The following is a 16,800-nucleotide window of genomic DNA, read 5'->3' as shown; positions in this document are numbered from 1 at the left end:
AAACCCGTACGCATTCATTACCTTTCAAATCATTCTAATCCATTCTAATCCGAATTATAGGATACTTATTAGATATAGGATATGATTGTTACAGTTTCATAAAAATATCCGCTTTATTTTTTTCAATGTTTTCCGTCGTTTCATGCTTATTACACTTTAACATAGTGTATTATTTTTAACAAATGTCAAAACTAATATCAATACACATATTGCATAAATAATAATATAGTTTACTAATAATATTATTCGCAATAACGTATTATAGTAAATTCGTCAACAGGAAACATCAAAGATGTTTCGAGTTTCCAATTATTTCTCGATATCCATAACAATTATATTTTTTCTACTAGAAGGATTGTAATGTGCAAATAAAAAAAAGAAGAAAAAAGAGAAGTAATTGGATTATGACAGATAAATCACGTATACGGATGTAGATCATCTATCACAAGATACCTAAGAGTCCTGGACGAGAATCTTTAAAAAAATTTTTAAGCGTGTCTTAAAAAGATAAGGATAGAGATAGTCGTAAATGCTTAGAAAAATTCCACAAAATTGTTCCATCAAAATGTAAAACTTTGGAAATGGCGAAGTGACAAACTTGTTGATGGAAAGAATTTGAACGTTGATTTTACAATAGAACTTGAAGATTAGGACGAACTAATTTCCTTCTCTTTTCTTATTTACAAAATTCTTAGGGGGAAAAAAAAATGAAAAAAAATATGATCAGCACTTTAATGGACGTGGTGTCGTATCATGAATTATCTGTGTAAAATCCTTTTACGGATTTGATCGTAATACTTTTAAACACTAAAAAAACTGCCGATGTATAACATGTAGAATTTCATAAAACGTGAGGGAGTAAAGGGATGGGGAGGATGTATTACGTGATCAAAACGAGAATATTTCGGCGTATAAAATATAAAGTACATCATACATACTTATTAAATTACGATCTCTGCACGAAAATGCATGCCGCAGTCGTACTTTACAATGATCGAATTTTTTGTCATTAAGTACAAGATGATGATGATAATGATAATAATAATATTAATAATAGTAATAGTAATAATAATAATAATAATGATAATAATAATAATGATAATAATAATAATAATAATAATAATAATAATAATAATAATAATAATAATAATAATACAAAGTTGTACGATTGTTTTTTAACTACCACTGCGGCGCACGATACATCGCTCTTATTATTTTATTCTCTAAGGAATATGAAACAGTCGTATATTTATACAGGATGTTTCATGCAACTATATAACAACCTATATCTTTCTGTTTTTTTTTGGTTAAAATTTAAAAAAAAATGTTGGAGGAAAAAGATGATTAATTTAGGTTGAACTGCTATATTCACGATCGTATTTTTTCACACATGTATACGCAGTATTTTTGTTGTGAATGTAAATCTTCCCTTCTTTTTGTATCCTTTCGTTATTCTACCTAAGAAAATATTAGAATAAAATGATCGGAAAATGATTAATTCACGAGTATTTAAAAAAAAAAGAAAGAAAACGCTTCTTACATCTTTTCATTTTTTGTTTTCATAACAGTAGCAGATATGTATTCGAAAAAGATTCATTGATCCAATGATAATTTATCATAAAAGAGTACGAAACCTATCACAGATTTACAACTTAAAATACATGAAATATCACATTTTTCAAATAAAAAAACGAATAAAAAATAAAATGTTTAAAAATAAATAAAAATAAAAACTAAGAACATATATAAATTTTATTAATAACAATAATCAAAGATCAACTCAATTCGGTTATGAAATTAAATTAAAAAACGTTGTACGAAATATTTAGAATGTAATGAAAATTGTTCGAGCTTTCCTTTAATGAAGACATTTTTTCAAGATACCTCACGAACTAATCATTTCTCGACCATGTTACCCTAATACCTTCTTACATAGAATAACAAAATGATACAGTGTATGTAACAAAAAAAAAATGGAAAGTTCTCATTTAAAAGAAAATAGTACAATTACAAAATGCACATGCACACGCAATTGCAAAAAAAATATGTTTATGAATATGTAATCTATCTTGAACCACTCATCTTTTTCTAACTTTAACCAAAATAGAAAAAAGATATAGATTGTTACAGTTGCCTGAATCGTCCTGTAATATAGGAAATATACAGAAAGTTCCGAGTTAACTATTTTAAAACTATCTCGTGCTTTACATTTTAAACTTTCTTTTTCTCTCTTCCTCTCTCTCTTTCTCGCAAAGTGCGTTCATCTTACTCGCAAAAAGCATATTGAGATTTTATAAAATACACATACATTATACACTTGGAGCAATACCCAAAATCGATCTATTAGGTATAGTTCATGTGTTCAATCATATTCATGAGTAGTATCTTTTTTGTTAAAAAGACTATCCCTTTCCTCTTGAGTAGATGGAACTTCTGAGGTCGTTGGCCTTACCACTTTGGAGACTTTGCTAACTTTACTGAGATTCTCGGTAAGTCCGCTACCACCGCTAACGCTAGAAAAGAGGCTAAGTTCGTGACGTTAGAATAGGATAAGTTAATCTAAGAAAAAATTTTAAGGCAATCGTTATAAGGATCGTTTAAACTTATAAAATCACATTGAAAAAAAAAAAGAAAAAAAAATTAAAAAAAAAAAAGTTTTGTGATTTTATCTCATAGCATTATAGTAAAGTAATACTTACACGATGTCCATTTCGTCGTCATCGTCACCTTGATCTACTTCATCAGTTGTTAATGTGAAATAAGGATTCGCGGAGGCTGGTCGAAACTTATAACCCGTTAAAACGAAGAAAACGTAAGTTGCCATCTCACGAGACATTTCATCCAACCATTCATATTGAAACGGTACCGTACTCTATCGAAAGAGAAATAGAGAAACAGTTATGTTCATCTTCTGATTTTCTTTCTAAAGAAACAATTATTTTTATAAAAATATATATGATTTTATGCTAGGACTAATAAATAAATAGATTTCCTTGATGTTTATAACAACAAATTAAAAATGATCATATGCTACATACCTTAAGTAAGTACGCTATAAATCTGGTAAAGTATATATAACCAAGTATCATGATATAGAAATGTCGAAAAAGTTTGAGTTTCCGTAAATTAACAGCAGCTTTGCCATCCGTATGAGCAGCTTCTTGTAAATGTCTGATACTCCAAACTATCGGGAATGAAATAGCACCACAACAAAGCAAATCCACGAGAATAAAAACATCACGCCATGTTTGATTCTCTATATCACCTTCTTCGCCTTCCTCTATTATTATTTCCGCAACATTTGCTAATACCTAAATAATAAAATAACAGATTACATTGAATTAATTCGATATTTTTATAGAAGTTATTTATTACAGTTGATTCTAATATAAATATATTCTAGTTTTTTTTATTACCTGTAATGGAATGACGATCATAAAAAGCTTTTTATCCTTGTCTGCCAAAATATGTTTAATGAATGTCCATCCTGTGCCAACAAGGACAATAGTAATGAACAGTACAGCACCTTTTAACAGATGTGTAATATAATACAATATCGCCCACGCTGCAACGTGTTCACCCTTTGTTTGAATAAAATGATAATTGACGCCATGAAATAGTAAAGATAAAGACTTCAGAAATACCAATACTGCCATTAAATAATGAATTTTAAAAACGGGATGCCTGTATAAAAAAAAAAAGTAAAATAAAAATTAATCATAAATTTCAATAGATTTTATAATTCATAAATGGAAACCTTACTTGCTCTTCTTAAGTATGAAGACCCAGAAACTGCCAGAAAAGAGAAACAAAAAAGCCATCATAAAATATAAAGCTGGTAAAGGCATTTCTCCAGCACTAAGAAAATTTCCATGATTGATTTCAGCTATTTGTATCTGCGAACAAAACAAACATATATATATATATATATATATATATGTGTGTGTGTGTGTGTGTGTGTGTGTGTGTGTGTGTGTGTGTGTGTGTTATTGTATTACTTTGAGAAAATCTGTAATTTTACATGATGTCTCACCGTAAAATCTACAGCAACTTGAGTATCACCCTTATAATTAGGACAATTATGAAAATAAAGATTGTAAAGACCTTCCTCTTCTTTATTAGCTACGTACATGGCAAAGCTTGTGTTATAATATATTTTGCCCTTTATAGTTTCCATGGTCATCGGTAGTGGTGCCTGTGCTAAATAAGCACAACTATTCGATTCTAATTTGAAATCAGTCTCGTCTTTTTTGATGGATTTTTCATTTTCTGTAATAAAATTTTCGTATAAAATTATTTTTGAAGTATTATATGGTAACGAAAATTGAACTGAAAATAAAGATGTGTTCATTATTCATTATTTCATTATTTTCATTATATATCATATTTCATTAATTCATTATTTTATGTAGAAATATATATTTTCACGTTAAAAACCGATTTAAATGATCACGTAAATTTCATTCCTGATGGACATAAGAGAAAAATCTATAATATGAATCAAAGAAAATAGTTACCTAATCAAACTCTCAAAAATATCTAACTTTCGTGTTATTTATAAGATTGAGGACAAGATGTAATTATAGCAACTGCCATCACAGAAATGTTCAATCACTGACGTTGCTTTGAGTCCACGTATTCATCAATCATCTTAGTTCAAAAATTCTTACGTATAAGATGTATATTAATATAATAATAAACTCAAAAAGAAAATATTCTGATTGGGAATATAAAATATGCAAGAGAGAGGGGGTGTGGGAGAGAGAGAGAGAGAGAGAGAGAGAGAGAGAGAGAGAGAGAGAGAGAGAGAGAGAGAGAAATTCTAATACATTCGTAAGATATTTTATAATAGGCTAATTCACTTATGTTTCGAAATAAAAATTTTCTTCTCAAATTTAGTTAGCTGTCCAAAGAAACAAGTTAATTCAACATATTATCAATTATTGCTAATGGAAAAAAGACAAACAATTTAAGTCATATAATATTAAAAACAATTTAGAAAACTTTAATATTTCATTGTGTGTACGTGAATGTCTATCGCAATTTTAATTATAATAAAAATTCTGTATGAAAGTATTTAAGTATGATCCCAACAATACCATCTTTATATATTGTCTGTAGTAAAAATGTTTTAAACTGTGAATATATAATTTAATTTTTCTAACATTATTTGGAATATTCAATATAATGCGTTTCCTTGAAAGTTGGCACGATTGAATATCCTATACGTAATTTATAGAATATTAATAATCAATGTCTGAAACAAGATGAACATCACGGTTATAAAGAGCGAGCCAAATTACCACTTTCCACCTGTTGGTAACAGATGTATTTAAACTGTAATTCTAAGATTAGCAATTCAACTTAACAGAAATAAATCGTGCATTTAAAGAGATCTATTTTTATCATGACTTTGAGACAAGTATAGGTATTAATCTCTGCATGTGTCCATCATATAATAGAAAAATTCAAAACTTAACATTTGACTAAACATTTCAACAAAATGAATTACTTACCGTGTATAGATATGTTACGTTTCCTTCTTGGAAAAAGCGCTGTATCGCTAAATTTTGTTGGCAGTGAATTTCTTTTCATCCTAAAATCTGGTATCAAACTAGAATCTTTATATATATGAACTGTATGTATATTGTGACTGCAATTTATCTTCAATCTGAAAAATAATATAAAATAAAAAAATATACTCATCAATAAAGTTCTTATGTTTTAAATATAAATATAATTTAGATAAAATCTTTACTTACGATAAATTTTTAAAGTCCATTGTAAAGTATATGACAGTACTATCATTCTTCTTCTTTAGTTCTGTTTTAGGATTGGATATATTTTGAAGCACACATCTTTCTTGATGACTATCTAAATAAGGATTTACTGCGTCGCTAAGTGTCCGGTCCAGACTGAATCCAAACTGAAGTCCGAATAAAGAAAGTTTCGCTTAAACATTAATACATAGATATATCACAGAATATATATACCGACTATACTCGAGAAATTTCAAGACAAATTTGATAAACCAAATATGAAAAGAGAATATAATGTTTAATCTTATATATAAATATATATGTATATGTATATATATATATATATATATATATATATATATATATATACATATATATATGATGTATGTCATACTTTTTATTTAATTTTCTAAATCTTGAATGATATTTAGTTATTCATTCTATATTATGTATCAAAGCTACACGGTGTGTAGTTGATGTAATTGAGAAAATGTAAATTTACATTTCTGGCAATAATTTGTTTACAAATTAAGTTCAAAGGACAAAACAAACAGGTGGCTGTGCCTCTATAAAATTATGGTACTGTGTATAACTTACTACTGCATTTTTGTCTAAAGGATCAGCTCTGAAATTCGTAAGACTGACATTAAGAATACCATCCTTGTAAAAACCAAACGTACTGAGTGAAATATATTTCCTTGTGTCTTTCTGCAAAAAAAAAATTAACAAAACATGTGATATTGATGATCACCGAACTAATGATGGTTCCACATAACCTATTACAGACAGTACACACACATAGACACTTCATAGATATTAAACTTTATATAATTTATATAGGAATCGATTTATTTCATTCAAAATATTCTTTACATATATCTCATAAAAAATTTTCCCGATTGTTGATTGCATAATTGAATTCATAATGTACGTACATACGCATATATATGACACGCTAGTATACACCACGTATTACACAGATCGAATATAAGATATATGTTCACATATATATGAAAGAAAGATATCGATGTAACACGCCTATCCATCCGTGATATTGCACGATCATTACAGTACTGCATCGTAATCGAAACAAAATTATATGTAAATCGAAAAAAGAAAGAATAAAAGAAAGAGAAAAAGAAACACACAATCATTGAAAAAGAGAGAAAGAGAAAAAAAGAGCCATTAAACGTGAGATATCCTTTGCGCGATACTAACCCGTATTTCAAGTTTATGGATTCTAGCTGTAACTATTGTGATCGTTAATAAAATCCAAAAGTACGAAGCGAAAAAACTTTTCGAATGCATTTTGGAATTGTTTGTGATCATAGAAATGTCACATCACGTAGGATCCGTTACCTAACACTGAACAATCTTATACACGCGCTCAGCACTACACGAGCAAAAACTGATCTAACTCATGGACATAGGAAATAATCGGAATCGGACAATCAGAATGCGCGGAACGAACGAACAAAATTGCGCATGCGTGATTTTTAAATTCTCGTCGCTATCTTTTTTTAATTAATGTTCAACGTCCGTTGATATTATTTCTTTCTGTCTGTTTTACGTGTCGTAAATTTTCTATTCTTTCTTTTTTTTATAAATGCGCTGTAGTTGCAAAAAAAAAAAAAGAAAAAGGTAAAAGAACGTTGTTAAATATCCTTCGAATGTAAATATGTCATATTTTTGAAGATGCAAATGAGTGAAGTAAGGATTAAATCAAATGCCAGTAAACGATTTGAAGGTTAAGATATATGATTTGTTTTTTAGGAAACTTTCGAAATTTTACTTGATGTAATGGAAAAACACTTTGCAGCTTTAAAACTTTTAGACGACGAACCTGAACATAAATTGACCAGAACAGTCAGTTTTTCTGATCTACCATCAAGAACTAGTAGAATACTTATTGAACAATGCTTCCAAACTCCAGAGTCTCCTAGTTTAATGAGGCAATATAGTTGTGAACAAATAGTTAATAAAGCTAATAATATCAGGTAAAGGATCAAATTTTGTTTGTTAAAGATTGTTGTTTAAATGGTGTTCATATGCACATATATTTTATTTATAGACAACTAAAAATATCAGAAAGTTTATATACAGATAATACTGAACATAGAAGAACTTGGGAAACTACTATTCCTCATATAAACAATTCGGAAGGTATTGATTGGAATTTATACAAACCTGTTAATGATTTAGCTAATACGAACAAACCTCAATGGGATGAAATAGAGTACATGGAAGTAGACAAAATTGATTTATCAGATCATAATAATAAAGAAATTGATACTGTTAATTTGATTAGTCCTATAGAAGTAAAATCACCAGAAGATAAAACTGAACAAATAAAAGAATCAAACACTATCTCTGAGAAAGAATCATATGAAGAAATAAAGAAGAAATGCCGTTCTCTTGTATCATCAATTATGACAAAAAATAAGGATTCTGTGCACTATTGCTACAAAATTGCATTTTTTATATTAATACCAATATTTGTATTTTTGATAGCTGCTTTCTTAAATCAAGAGGAAGATGTAAACTATACTTGCAATCATAAGCTACATTTCTCCAATGCCAGTATTGAGTTACAACAAAAAATTTATGGTCAAAATAAAGTTATACCATCTTTAATTGAATTTCTTGAAACACATAAGGCCTGTACAAGGCTCGCAATACTTGTAGGAAGTACTGGAGTTGGAAAATCTTATACTATCGACATTATAAGAAGAAATTTTCCAAGTCAAAATAAAATTTTACAATATAATTCGCCTTTAAATAAGGCTGACATAAATGGGATTTCATCATATCGTTGTAATTTAATTATTTTCGAAAACTTAAGAGAGAATGATATTTTAGACGTGGTGAACCTTTCAACGAACATATTTAAACTAAAAAAGACTTGTATCACTATGTTAGCAGTAATTAACGTAGAGAAAGTAAATCATAATTTAGATCGTACGATTGAATTGGATGCAAACATTGAAGAGATTAGAGCTGTGTTTTCTAAAGCAAACAACGATGCATACATATTTGGATATAAGCCTTTAAGTGAAAAAATCTTGGAGAAATGCATAATGCAAGCAATGAAAGATAGTCATCTAAAACTTAGTAAAGATAAAATACAGCAAGTGAAACAAAGTCTGTTGGTATCTAATAGCGGTTGTAAAGGTGCTTATGCAAAGGTGCAGATCATTGGTCGAGAATAATATTTGAGAATATATCAACTTATAATATATATTATCTTTGAAATAACTAAATAAGAAGATTGATTAAAAAACACAATATGATATAATATTTTCTTATGATCCAATACTAAATTGTTATTTTATTATATATATTTAGAAATTAACAAACTTGACCGATTATTATGAACTGTAATTCATAATAAAAGATAAACATGATAGCAAATATTCTGTCATAAAAACTATTATTTTCATATAGTGAAAGCACGTTTTACAAACTATGATATAAATGTGTATTCAAATTTTATGTTATACTTTCTGATTGTAATAGAAGATAAAATGTTCCTAATTAAAAATAAAAGAAGTCTTCGTCTATATTTTTAAAGAAATATATATATATATATATATATATATATATATATATATATATATATATCATGTAAAATACATGCATCGAACTCAACATTGACTAAAGCCCTATCGCGTACGTAATACATCTTTTCCTTCTCTTCCTTCTTATAAAACTTTCTTATAGTCGTTACTTGCATTTCACTAAAACTGTGTATCTCTCTATGACATTACGTATTACAATTGGAGAAAAAATAATATAATGTTGTATATGTATAATTACTCTAAATTTTTATCATGCGATCAAAAAATCTATGAAATTATTTTAATATTATTCACACAAAATGATTAAAATAACACATTTCCTTGAATGTTTCTTATATATCATATTAATTTATATATAATATATATATATATATATATATATATATATATATATATATATATATATATATATATAATAAATATATAATATTATACATTATATATATATTATTATTATTATTATTATTATTATTATTAATTAAATGTAATAATAATCAACGGATAGATCAAATCAAATAAATATCATTTTTGAAAAACCGCGGGTTATCTATGAAAAATACTTTTCGCCATTTTAAATATCAATTTTTTTAAAACATCCTGTTCCAAAATTCCAATACATAATGTCATTAGCTATATCAAAACTAACAGAAAATCTTCAATATTTGCTCGTTACGTCTTTCACATTATATAACATCCAACAACTTATGTTGGTTATGCCGCGTTTACCAGAAATTCCATTTTAATGCATGTAATATTTTTTCTTATCATATATGATGAAAAAGCGAAACAACGAAGTTACAATCGTTCCCATCTTTTCCTTGTTCCTAATAATATTTTCGTTTCTATGAATATAGAACGAAATGTTTTTTACGAAATATATATTACTCGTGTATAACAAAAAGGGTAGCTATAAGTGTTAGAAAAACTTTGGTAGAAAAACAAAGAAGATAAATATATGTAATGAATAACCGGTATTCGTCCGTAAGAATGATAAAAAAGATGTATTGTGAAATATGTCATAAATCCAGTAATAAATTGAATAAATCGCTAATAAAAAAAATTCTATTCCTTAAATTCTCATTAATTTCTTTTATCACGAACTCAACAGAAGGACGCGATAAATCTGAAAACTAGTCAAAAATATTCTCTCTTTCTCTCTCTCTCTTTCTCTTTCTCTCTCTTTTTCTTTCTCTCTCTCTTTCTCTTTCTCTTTCTCTATCTCTCTTTCTCTCTCTCTTTTTCTCTTTCTCACATATACTCTTTCTCTTACTCGCTCCCTTTACTTAAAAGAAATTTACTCATTCGTGAGACGTAAGGTTCCTGTGCTGAGAAGGAAGAAAGGTGCCTCTGAAAATTATAAAAGAGCGATCGTACGAACAGAGAGGAACAGTTGCCATCAAGCACGTAGACCGGTTTGTGTCTAGGTATGTATTTTTTTTTATTTTTTTCCTCTCTACTTATTATATATATATATATATATATATATATATATATATATATATATATATATATATATATATATATATATATGATATTTTTCTAATCTTCGTAATGTCTTGCACTTAAGTGTATTAAATTTCATTTATTTAAACGATCATGTTTTCTAACGTATTTTTAATAAACTTTACTTAACGTTTCTATGTCGAAAAAGAAGAAATAAAATTTCAATAACGATTTATTTCTTAATTACAATCAGATAATTAATCATTATATTATGATTATATGATATATTAATCAATTAATAATTTAGTTATGTTATAAATAATTTTATTGAACGGATTTTCTTGTAATCTGAAATTTAAAATAAGTGAAAAAAATATTCCTGATTCTTTCTAATCGAATTATTGATACTGGTCAAAACAATGTCAAACTAGTCAAAATAATGTGAGATACCACCATTAAAAAACTTATTAAAAAACCGCTAGTAAAAAAACATTTATACATCTTATTATATACATTTTATTTTAACTATTATCTCAACTCTAAGAAAAAATTTTTAGATAAAAATATTTTTTTTTATACTTCGAGATCCTTTCAGATAATTTACATATCAGTAGATTTCATACATATTAGTATGCAAATATTACGAAATTTATAAAAATAAAACTACACACTTAAAGTATTAAAACTGCTTATTTGTCAAACGATTTTATTCTCTTGGAGCACAATAATTTTTAATTAATTTAAAAATTTTAATTCTTTTCAAAATAATTTTTAAATATAAATAAATTTATACAATTAATTTATAATTAATAATTTATCATTAATATTTAATTATTATTTAATTATATTCATATTTAATTAAGCGGCCAAAACTTTTTGGTTAATCTAATATTTTAACATTTATCGCTAACAATATGTATTTTTTATCGTTGAAATAATTTATTGTTTATTCAAAATTTAACGTGTTTGATTGCATTGTGTTTCATTAATCGTAATATAATAATCCCACTTTCACGAGGTTTCTTTTATTTTCATAAAAAATCGTGCCATAAAGATAGTATCGTTCGATTTTATACAATGACATACTCATTGAATTTAATTATATTAAAAATTTCTTTTCGACGGATTACTGTCAAGAAAAATAGTTATTATTATTGAAAGTAGAAACGGAACGAAAGTGAAGAAAACGTAAGTTTATATGAACATTTTCTATATATTTTGAATAAACAAGTTTCGATGAACTGTTAACAAAAAATTATTAGTTTTACATTTTTGTGCTCGTTCGTGTAAAAAAAAAAAGAAAAGAAAAGAGGAAAATCAAACGTCTCTTTAATTTTTTTTTTACAAATTATTTGAACAAATTGATTTCTCAAAAGAGTAAATACATTTAGATTACTCTTAAGAAGCAAATTTAATTTAGAAGAGAAAATTTCATTTTTTATAGTTAATTTCGGAGAACAAAAACAGTTTAAAATTTTAATTGAAACTACGATGATAGTTGACAAAACAAATTCTTAAGTTTTTTCTTTTTGTGATTAATTGAAAATAACTGTGACATAACCTCAACTCGTAATAGTTGCACCAAAAGAAATTTTACTAAGTATTACGTGTAACTATTATACGATTCTATGGTATCATATAATTAAATAACCACGGATCTTGTTATCCATGGTAGAGGATTTTAATGGAATCGTACGTATACGTAATAGTTGTAACGCATTACGAAGAAAAGGTAGTTTGCTTTTACCAGGATCATACGTAACAGCAATTGCCTCTCGAAAGGTAATCTTAAGAGTCGGCTAACCGATAACCTCCACTTTCTATGCGGAAGAGATCGATATTAGTTATGGCTTTGCATTTTAGATAGGCTGTTTGCCTTTTGTACAATTTTGATGAAAAATGGCGTCGTCATGTAGGGCCCCATTTTGCAATTTGAATAAATTTAACATACCACATGTAATTGTTTAGATACGTTAATCGTCATCATCATAATTTTGATAAGATCTACATATTACGAACACTTTATACAAAGGTTTAGATCTATAGTAATTGTAACGAAAGTTTTATTCGATTATAAAGAACTTTGGCATTAAAAGTGCTCACCTAAGCTAAGGAATACAAAATATAAATATCGAGGGTTTATTATCATTAGGCGTAAAAATATATTAAGTTTCGATGCTCGCATGAAAGTCCTAAAGTATAAAGTGTTTATGCGACTACTCTTTCTCGAGCTTTTAAATGAGTCAGATTTAAACAGTTTATCATCACATGATTATTCAAACAATTTTAATAGAGGAAGTTACAAAAACGATCATATACTTTTTCCGAAATTGACTGACATTATTTTAGAATGAAAAAAATTTCTTGAAATTTGTAATATGTCTTCCTCTCTAATTTATGATCAATCTCATCATTTATTTAGGTCGTTAAATGTGAACAATAGCTATTTATCAATCGACATTCGATCCAGAGCACCTAACCAATTTTGTTTTACATTTTTCGATCATCATCCAGTTCTTACGTCTGTTACGTCTGATACCGAAAGAACAAAGATGTTTTACCTATCTGGCATGTTACATAATCGGAGAAAGTTGTTGCGACATGTAATCGGAGTACGCAACATTTAAGGATATACGCACAAAGATAGAGCGTTCATGTCATTTTTTTTTTATTTTTTATCATTTATATGTTTCGGGTATTATTCGATACGTTATTTTATTACTTGAAAAACAAAAATTAAAAAGAAATATTTAGGTTGATTATATAATCAAATGATCATTTGCATCCTTATTTAATGAATAATACATTTTTTCATAGACGATTAATGAACATAAAAGTTCGTAATTCTGAAACTTGACTTTTGAATCATAAAAAAATCGTGACGTAAAATAAACATTGTTCTTTTTGAATTTGTATTGATTCAATAATTATGTTTAAATTAGCTCTATCTCATGATCCTCATGATTTTAAAATCTAAAGTTTTTTCGAAAAAAAATATTTACCGATATAATTCATCCATTAAAAATAAGAACAAAATAATGTGAATGTATCAGATTGCCCCATAACTAATGCGTTTTTAGTATTTTATATCTAAATAAAGAACATTATTCGTTTTCATTAAACAACTATTTTTATGGTATAGTATATTAAGTAAATTAGAACCAAACTTATAAATGCAATATTGGAATGCTTAGTAAAAGATATTATTTATTGTTTATTATGCAAATTCCGACATTATTTATTGCTAATACAATAAATAATAAATTAGACTTTTTATTACAAATTATCGTCGATTAATTTTTTTTTATAAAATTTGACCCTTTTTTTCATATATTTGGTCATTCAAACTCCATGTACATGTGTGTTAATCTCGAATATGATTGGAATGTAGGCAATCAGGTCAAACACGTTTGAAACGAAAGTGAAAATAGAGAACAAGAGAGAAATTGCTTGCTAACTCGGATGACGATGCGTAAACTTATTCTATCATCTATTTTCAAGATAAATGTGATTAGTTTTTATCGATCAATTTATAGGATAATAACGATCTTTCTACAACGATACAAAGCAACAAAAGTAGAAAATAAGATGGATGGTGCTGTGGTAGAATGGGTTACCGAAGAGGACAATTATGAGTGCAAACTTTCCAACGAAACAAAAATACTTGCAAAGGATGAGCTCAGAGAAGATAAGAATACACGCGATCAAGCACTAGAGCAGATGCGTAGTTGGATAAAATTAAATCCACGTATTAAAAATTGTCGACTCGGTGAGGAATGTTTAATTTCATTAAATAAAAGAAAAAAAGAATAAGAAAAGAAAATAAATTATTACTGAGAGATAAAAATATTTAAATTATGTTATGTTAATTTTTGTTTTCCTTTTTGTTCATTTCATTATTGTTTTAAATACTTTCGTACTCCTAAAAAATGTTTTTTATTAGCCTTATATTAATATAATCCTAAATGGATAATAATTATCTTATTTTTCCACATTCGACTAATATTTTTCTACGATTAGATGCACAATTTTTATTGAGATTCTTACGATGCAAGAAGTTTAATGTACCTATGGCTCAAGAAACTATCGAACGATATCTTCTCTTACGTCAAGTTTATCATCCTGCATTTACTCATTTGGATGTAATGGAACCAACGATGGAAGAATTACTTTCCTTGGGGTAAGATCAAGAACGAAGAGGAATAGAGTCCTGTCGTCCTACAAGTTTGGAAAATTTCGAGGATATTTCAGAAATCTTTCCACTTTTTGTACGTCCTCGAATATGTTTTATTATATTTATTAATTACAGATATCTATTCGCCGCACCAGGTCGCGATCGCAAAGGTCGTCGTGTTATCATTGCCAGACCAGGTAATTATCAAACATGGGTAATATATATATAATAATTAATTTAATATTATGATACATTTTTTTCAATTATTAGACCTTATTCTAATTTATATTTAATTAAATAATTGCTAATAAATAAATATTATAAGCTTTTTAAAATCACTTATAAATTAATCGAATTATTATATTATTACAGAAATTCTGTTTTTTTTTCTTTTTATTATAGGTGTTTTTGATCCGCATAAATATACAAACGCAGATATGTGTAAGATACACGCTATTACTTATGAAGCTTTGATGGAAGACGAGGAGAGTCAAGTTCGTGGATTTGTTCATTTTGCTGATGGCGCTGGTGTCAGCTTTCCTCATCTTACTTTGTTTACACCTAAGGAAGCTGTTCGCATTGTTAAAAATGGAGAAGTAAGATTATGTTGTAACTACTGCATGTTACATTATATAATTAATATCAATCATGTTTTAATATTAATTCTATTTATTAATTATATTATTAATATTAATTCTATCTAAATATATTTATGAATTCTGCATCCTTAAATTTCGGGCAGAATTCGAAAAGAAAAAAAAACGAAAAAACCAAGAACCGATTTTCATTTCTTTCACTTCTAATTTTACGATATGAATTGCATCAAAAACATCAGATTGTTATATATAATGTCAATAGAATGCATTACATAATGAATGTAATAATATATTCATTAACATTTCGAAATCTTTCGAAGAATAAACATTTCGACTGGATATCTGGAAAATTTTCGTTTTTAGCGTACAGTACCGATGAGACACAAAGAAGTTCATGCTATCAACGCACATCCATCTTTGAAGTTTGCCCTTGATTTTGGAATGTCCTTGATATCCGAGAAAATAAAAAGCCGTGTTAAAATCTATACTAGTCTGGAAGATGCATTAAATAACAAAATGGATGCTAGTATGTTACCTAAAGAGTACGGTGGTACCATGCCTATGAAAGAAATGATCGGTAAGAAAAATTTGAATACATTAGAAGAAATTAAAAAAAATTCCTATTCAAACGACTAATGATATTGTCTTTTTTTTTTATTTATTTTTTTTTTTATATAGATCTTTGGCGACAAGAACTATTAGAAATAAGACCGATATTGTTAAGTCATGATAAAATGCAGGTATGTCTCGATCAATATTCTGAAAAAGCACGAGAGGGTGCCGTATCTGCTTTAAAACAAGGATTTGGTTGCTCGAGTGTTGGATCCAGCGATAATATGATGAGTGGCATCAGTGGTTCCTTCAGAAAACTCGAAGTCGACTGAAATTCTTCAAATTGTTTTCCCTTTATTAATAGATAAAATAGTTTAATCTTTTATTTGGGGTTTATAAATATTGGCAATAATCAGAAGTGTCAAATCGAGTCACTTCTAAATAAAATGTTTCAATTAACAGGAGTTTTTTTTATGGGAACGGTGTGTGTAAAATGATGATTTCAAAGAAATTTAGGCCGTTATAAAATATACGTACGATACATACGAATTAAAAAAATATAAAGATAATTCTATTTTTGTTAGATAAAATATAACATATATAGGTATAGGTATCCCGATATATATCATCTTTTGTAAATAAGTTCTTCGTTTGGTATCAATTACAAATAAAATGTATTGGTATAAAAAGGTCATTGA

At 27.3% G+C, this 16,800-nt stretch overlaps 3 protein-coding genes across 6 annotated transcripts; 2 read left to right on the top strand and 1 right to left on the bottom strand.

Moving 5' to 3' along the window:
- Positions 1 to 94: 94 nt before the first annotated feature.
- On the bottom strand, positions 95 to 7,181 carry LOC124427955 (protein GPR107). Of its 3 annotated transcripts, none has more exons than XM_046971435.1 (10): positions 6,978 to 7,181; positions 6,357 to 6,467; positions 5,763 to 5,926; positions 5,517 to 5,671; positions 4,034 to 4,269; positions 3,763 to 3,896; positions 3,417 to 3,684; positions 3,039 to 3,311; positions 2,700 to 2,872; positions 95 to 2,525 (listed from the first exon to the last, which is right to left on the bottom strand). In XM_046971435.1, the coding sequence occupies exons 1-10, from the start codon at positions 7,086 to 7,088 to the stop codon at positions 2,363 to 2,365; spliced, it is 1,788 nt and encodes a 595-aa protein (XP_046827391.1). In that variant the 5' UTR covers positions 7,089 to 7,181; the 3' UTR covers positions 95 to 2,362. The 3 variants fall into 3 exon arrangements, with proteins under 3 accessions (XP_046827391.1, XP_046827392.1, XP_046827393.1); XM_046971436.1 differs by having other exon boundaries at positions 95 to 2,513; XM_046971437.1 differs by having other exon boundaries at positions 5,763 to 5,952; positions 6,978 to 7,168.
- Positions 7,182 to 7,305: 124 nt separating this feature from the next.
- LOC124427956 lies at positions 7,306 to 9,314 on the top strand. Of its 2 annotated transcripts, none has more exons than XM_046971438.1 (3): positions 7,306 to 7,469; positions 7,533 to 7,756; positions 7,831 to 9,314. In XM_046971438.1, exons 1-3 carry the CDS (start codon positions 7,455 to 7,457, stop codon positions 8,966 to 8,968), a joined length of 1,377 nt encoding a protein of 458 aa, XP_046827394.1. In that variant the 5' UTR covers positions 7,306 to 7,454; the 3' UTR covers positions 8,969 to 9,314. The 2 variants fall into 2 exon arrangements, with proteins under 2 accessions (XP_046827394.1, XP_046827395.1); XM_046971439.1 differs by having other exon boundaries at positions 7,324 to 7,400.
- Positions 9,315 to 10,628: 1,314 nt separating this feature from the next.
- On the top strand, positions 10,629 to 16,796 carry LOC124427986 (alpha-tocopherol transfer protein-like). The gene is made up of 7 exons (XM_046971494.1): positions 10,629 to 10,761; positions 14,317 to 14,549; positions 14,801 to 14,960; positions 15,090 to 15,151; positions 15,357 to 15,550; positions 15,914 to 16,127; positions 16,229 to 16,796. The coding sequence occupies exons 2-7, from the start codon at positions 14,369 to 14,371 to the stop codon at positions 16,432 to 16,434; spliced, it is 1,017 nt and encodes a 338-aa protein (XP_046827450.1). The 5' UTR covers positions 10,629 to 10,761; positions 14,317 to 14,368; the 3' UTR covers positions 16,435 to 16,796.
- The last annotated feature ends 4 nt before the right edge of the window (positions 16,797 to 16,800 follow it).

Source organism: Vespa crabro, chromosome 11 (assembly GCF_910589235.1).
Source record: "Vespa crabro chromosome 11, iyVesCrab1.2, whole genome shotgun sequence".
Classification (NCBI taxonomy): Eukaryota; Metazoa; Arthropoda; class Insecta; order Hymenoptera; family Vespidae; genus Vespa; species Vespa crabro.
The sequence above is the reverse complement of the archived record's forward strand: the minus strand, read 5'-3'. Positions and strand labels throughout refer to the sequence as shown.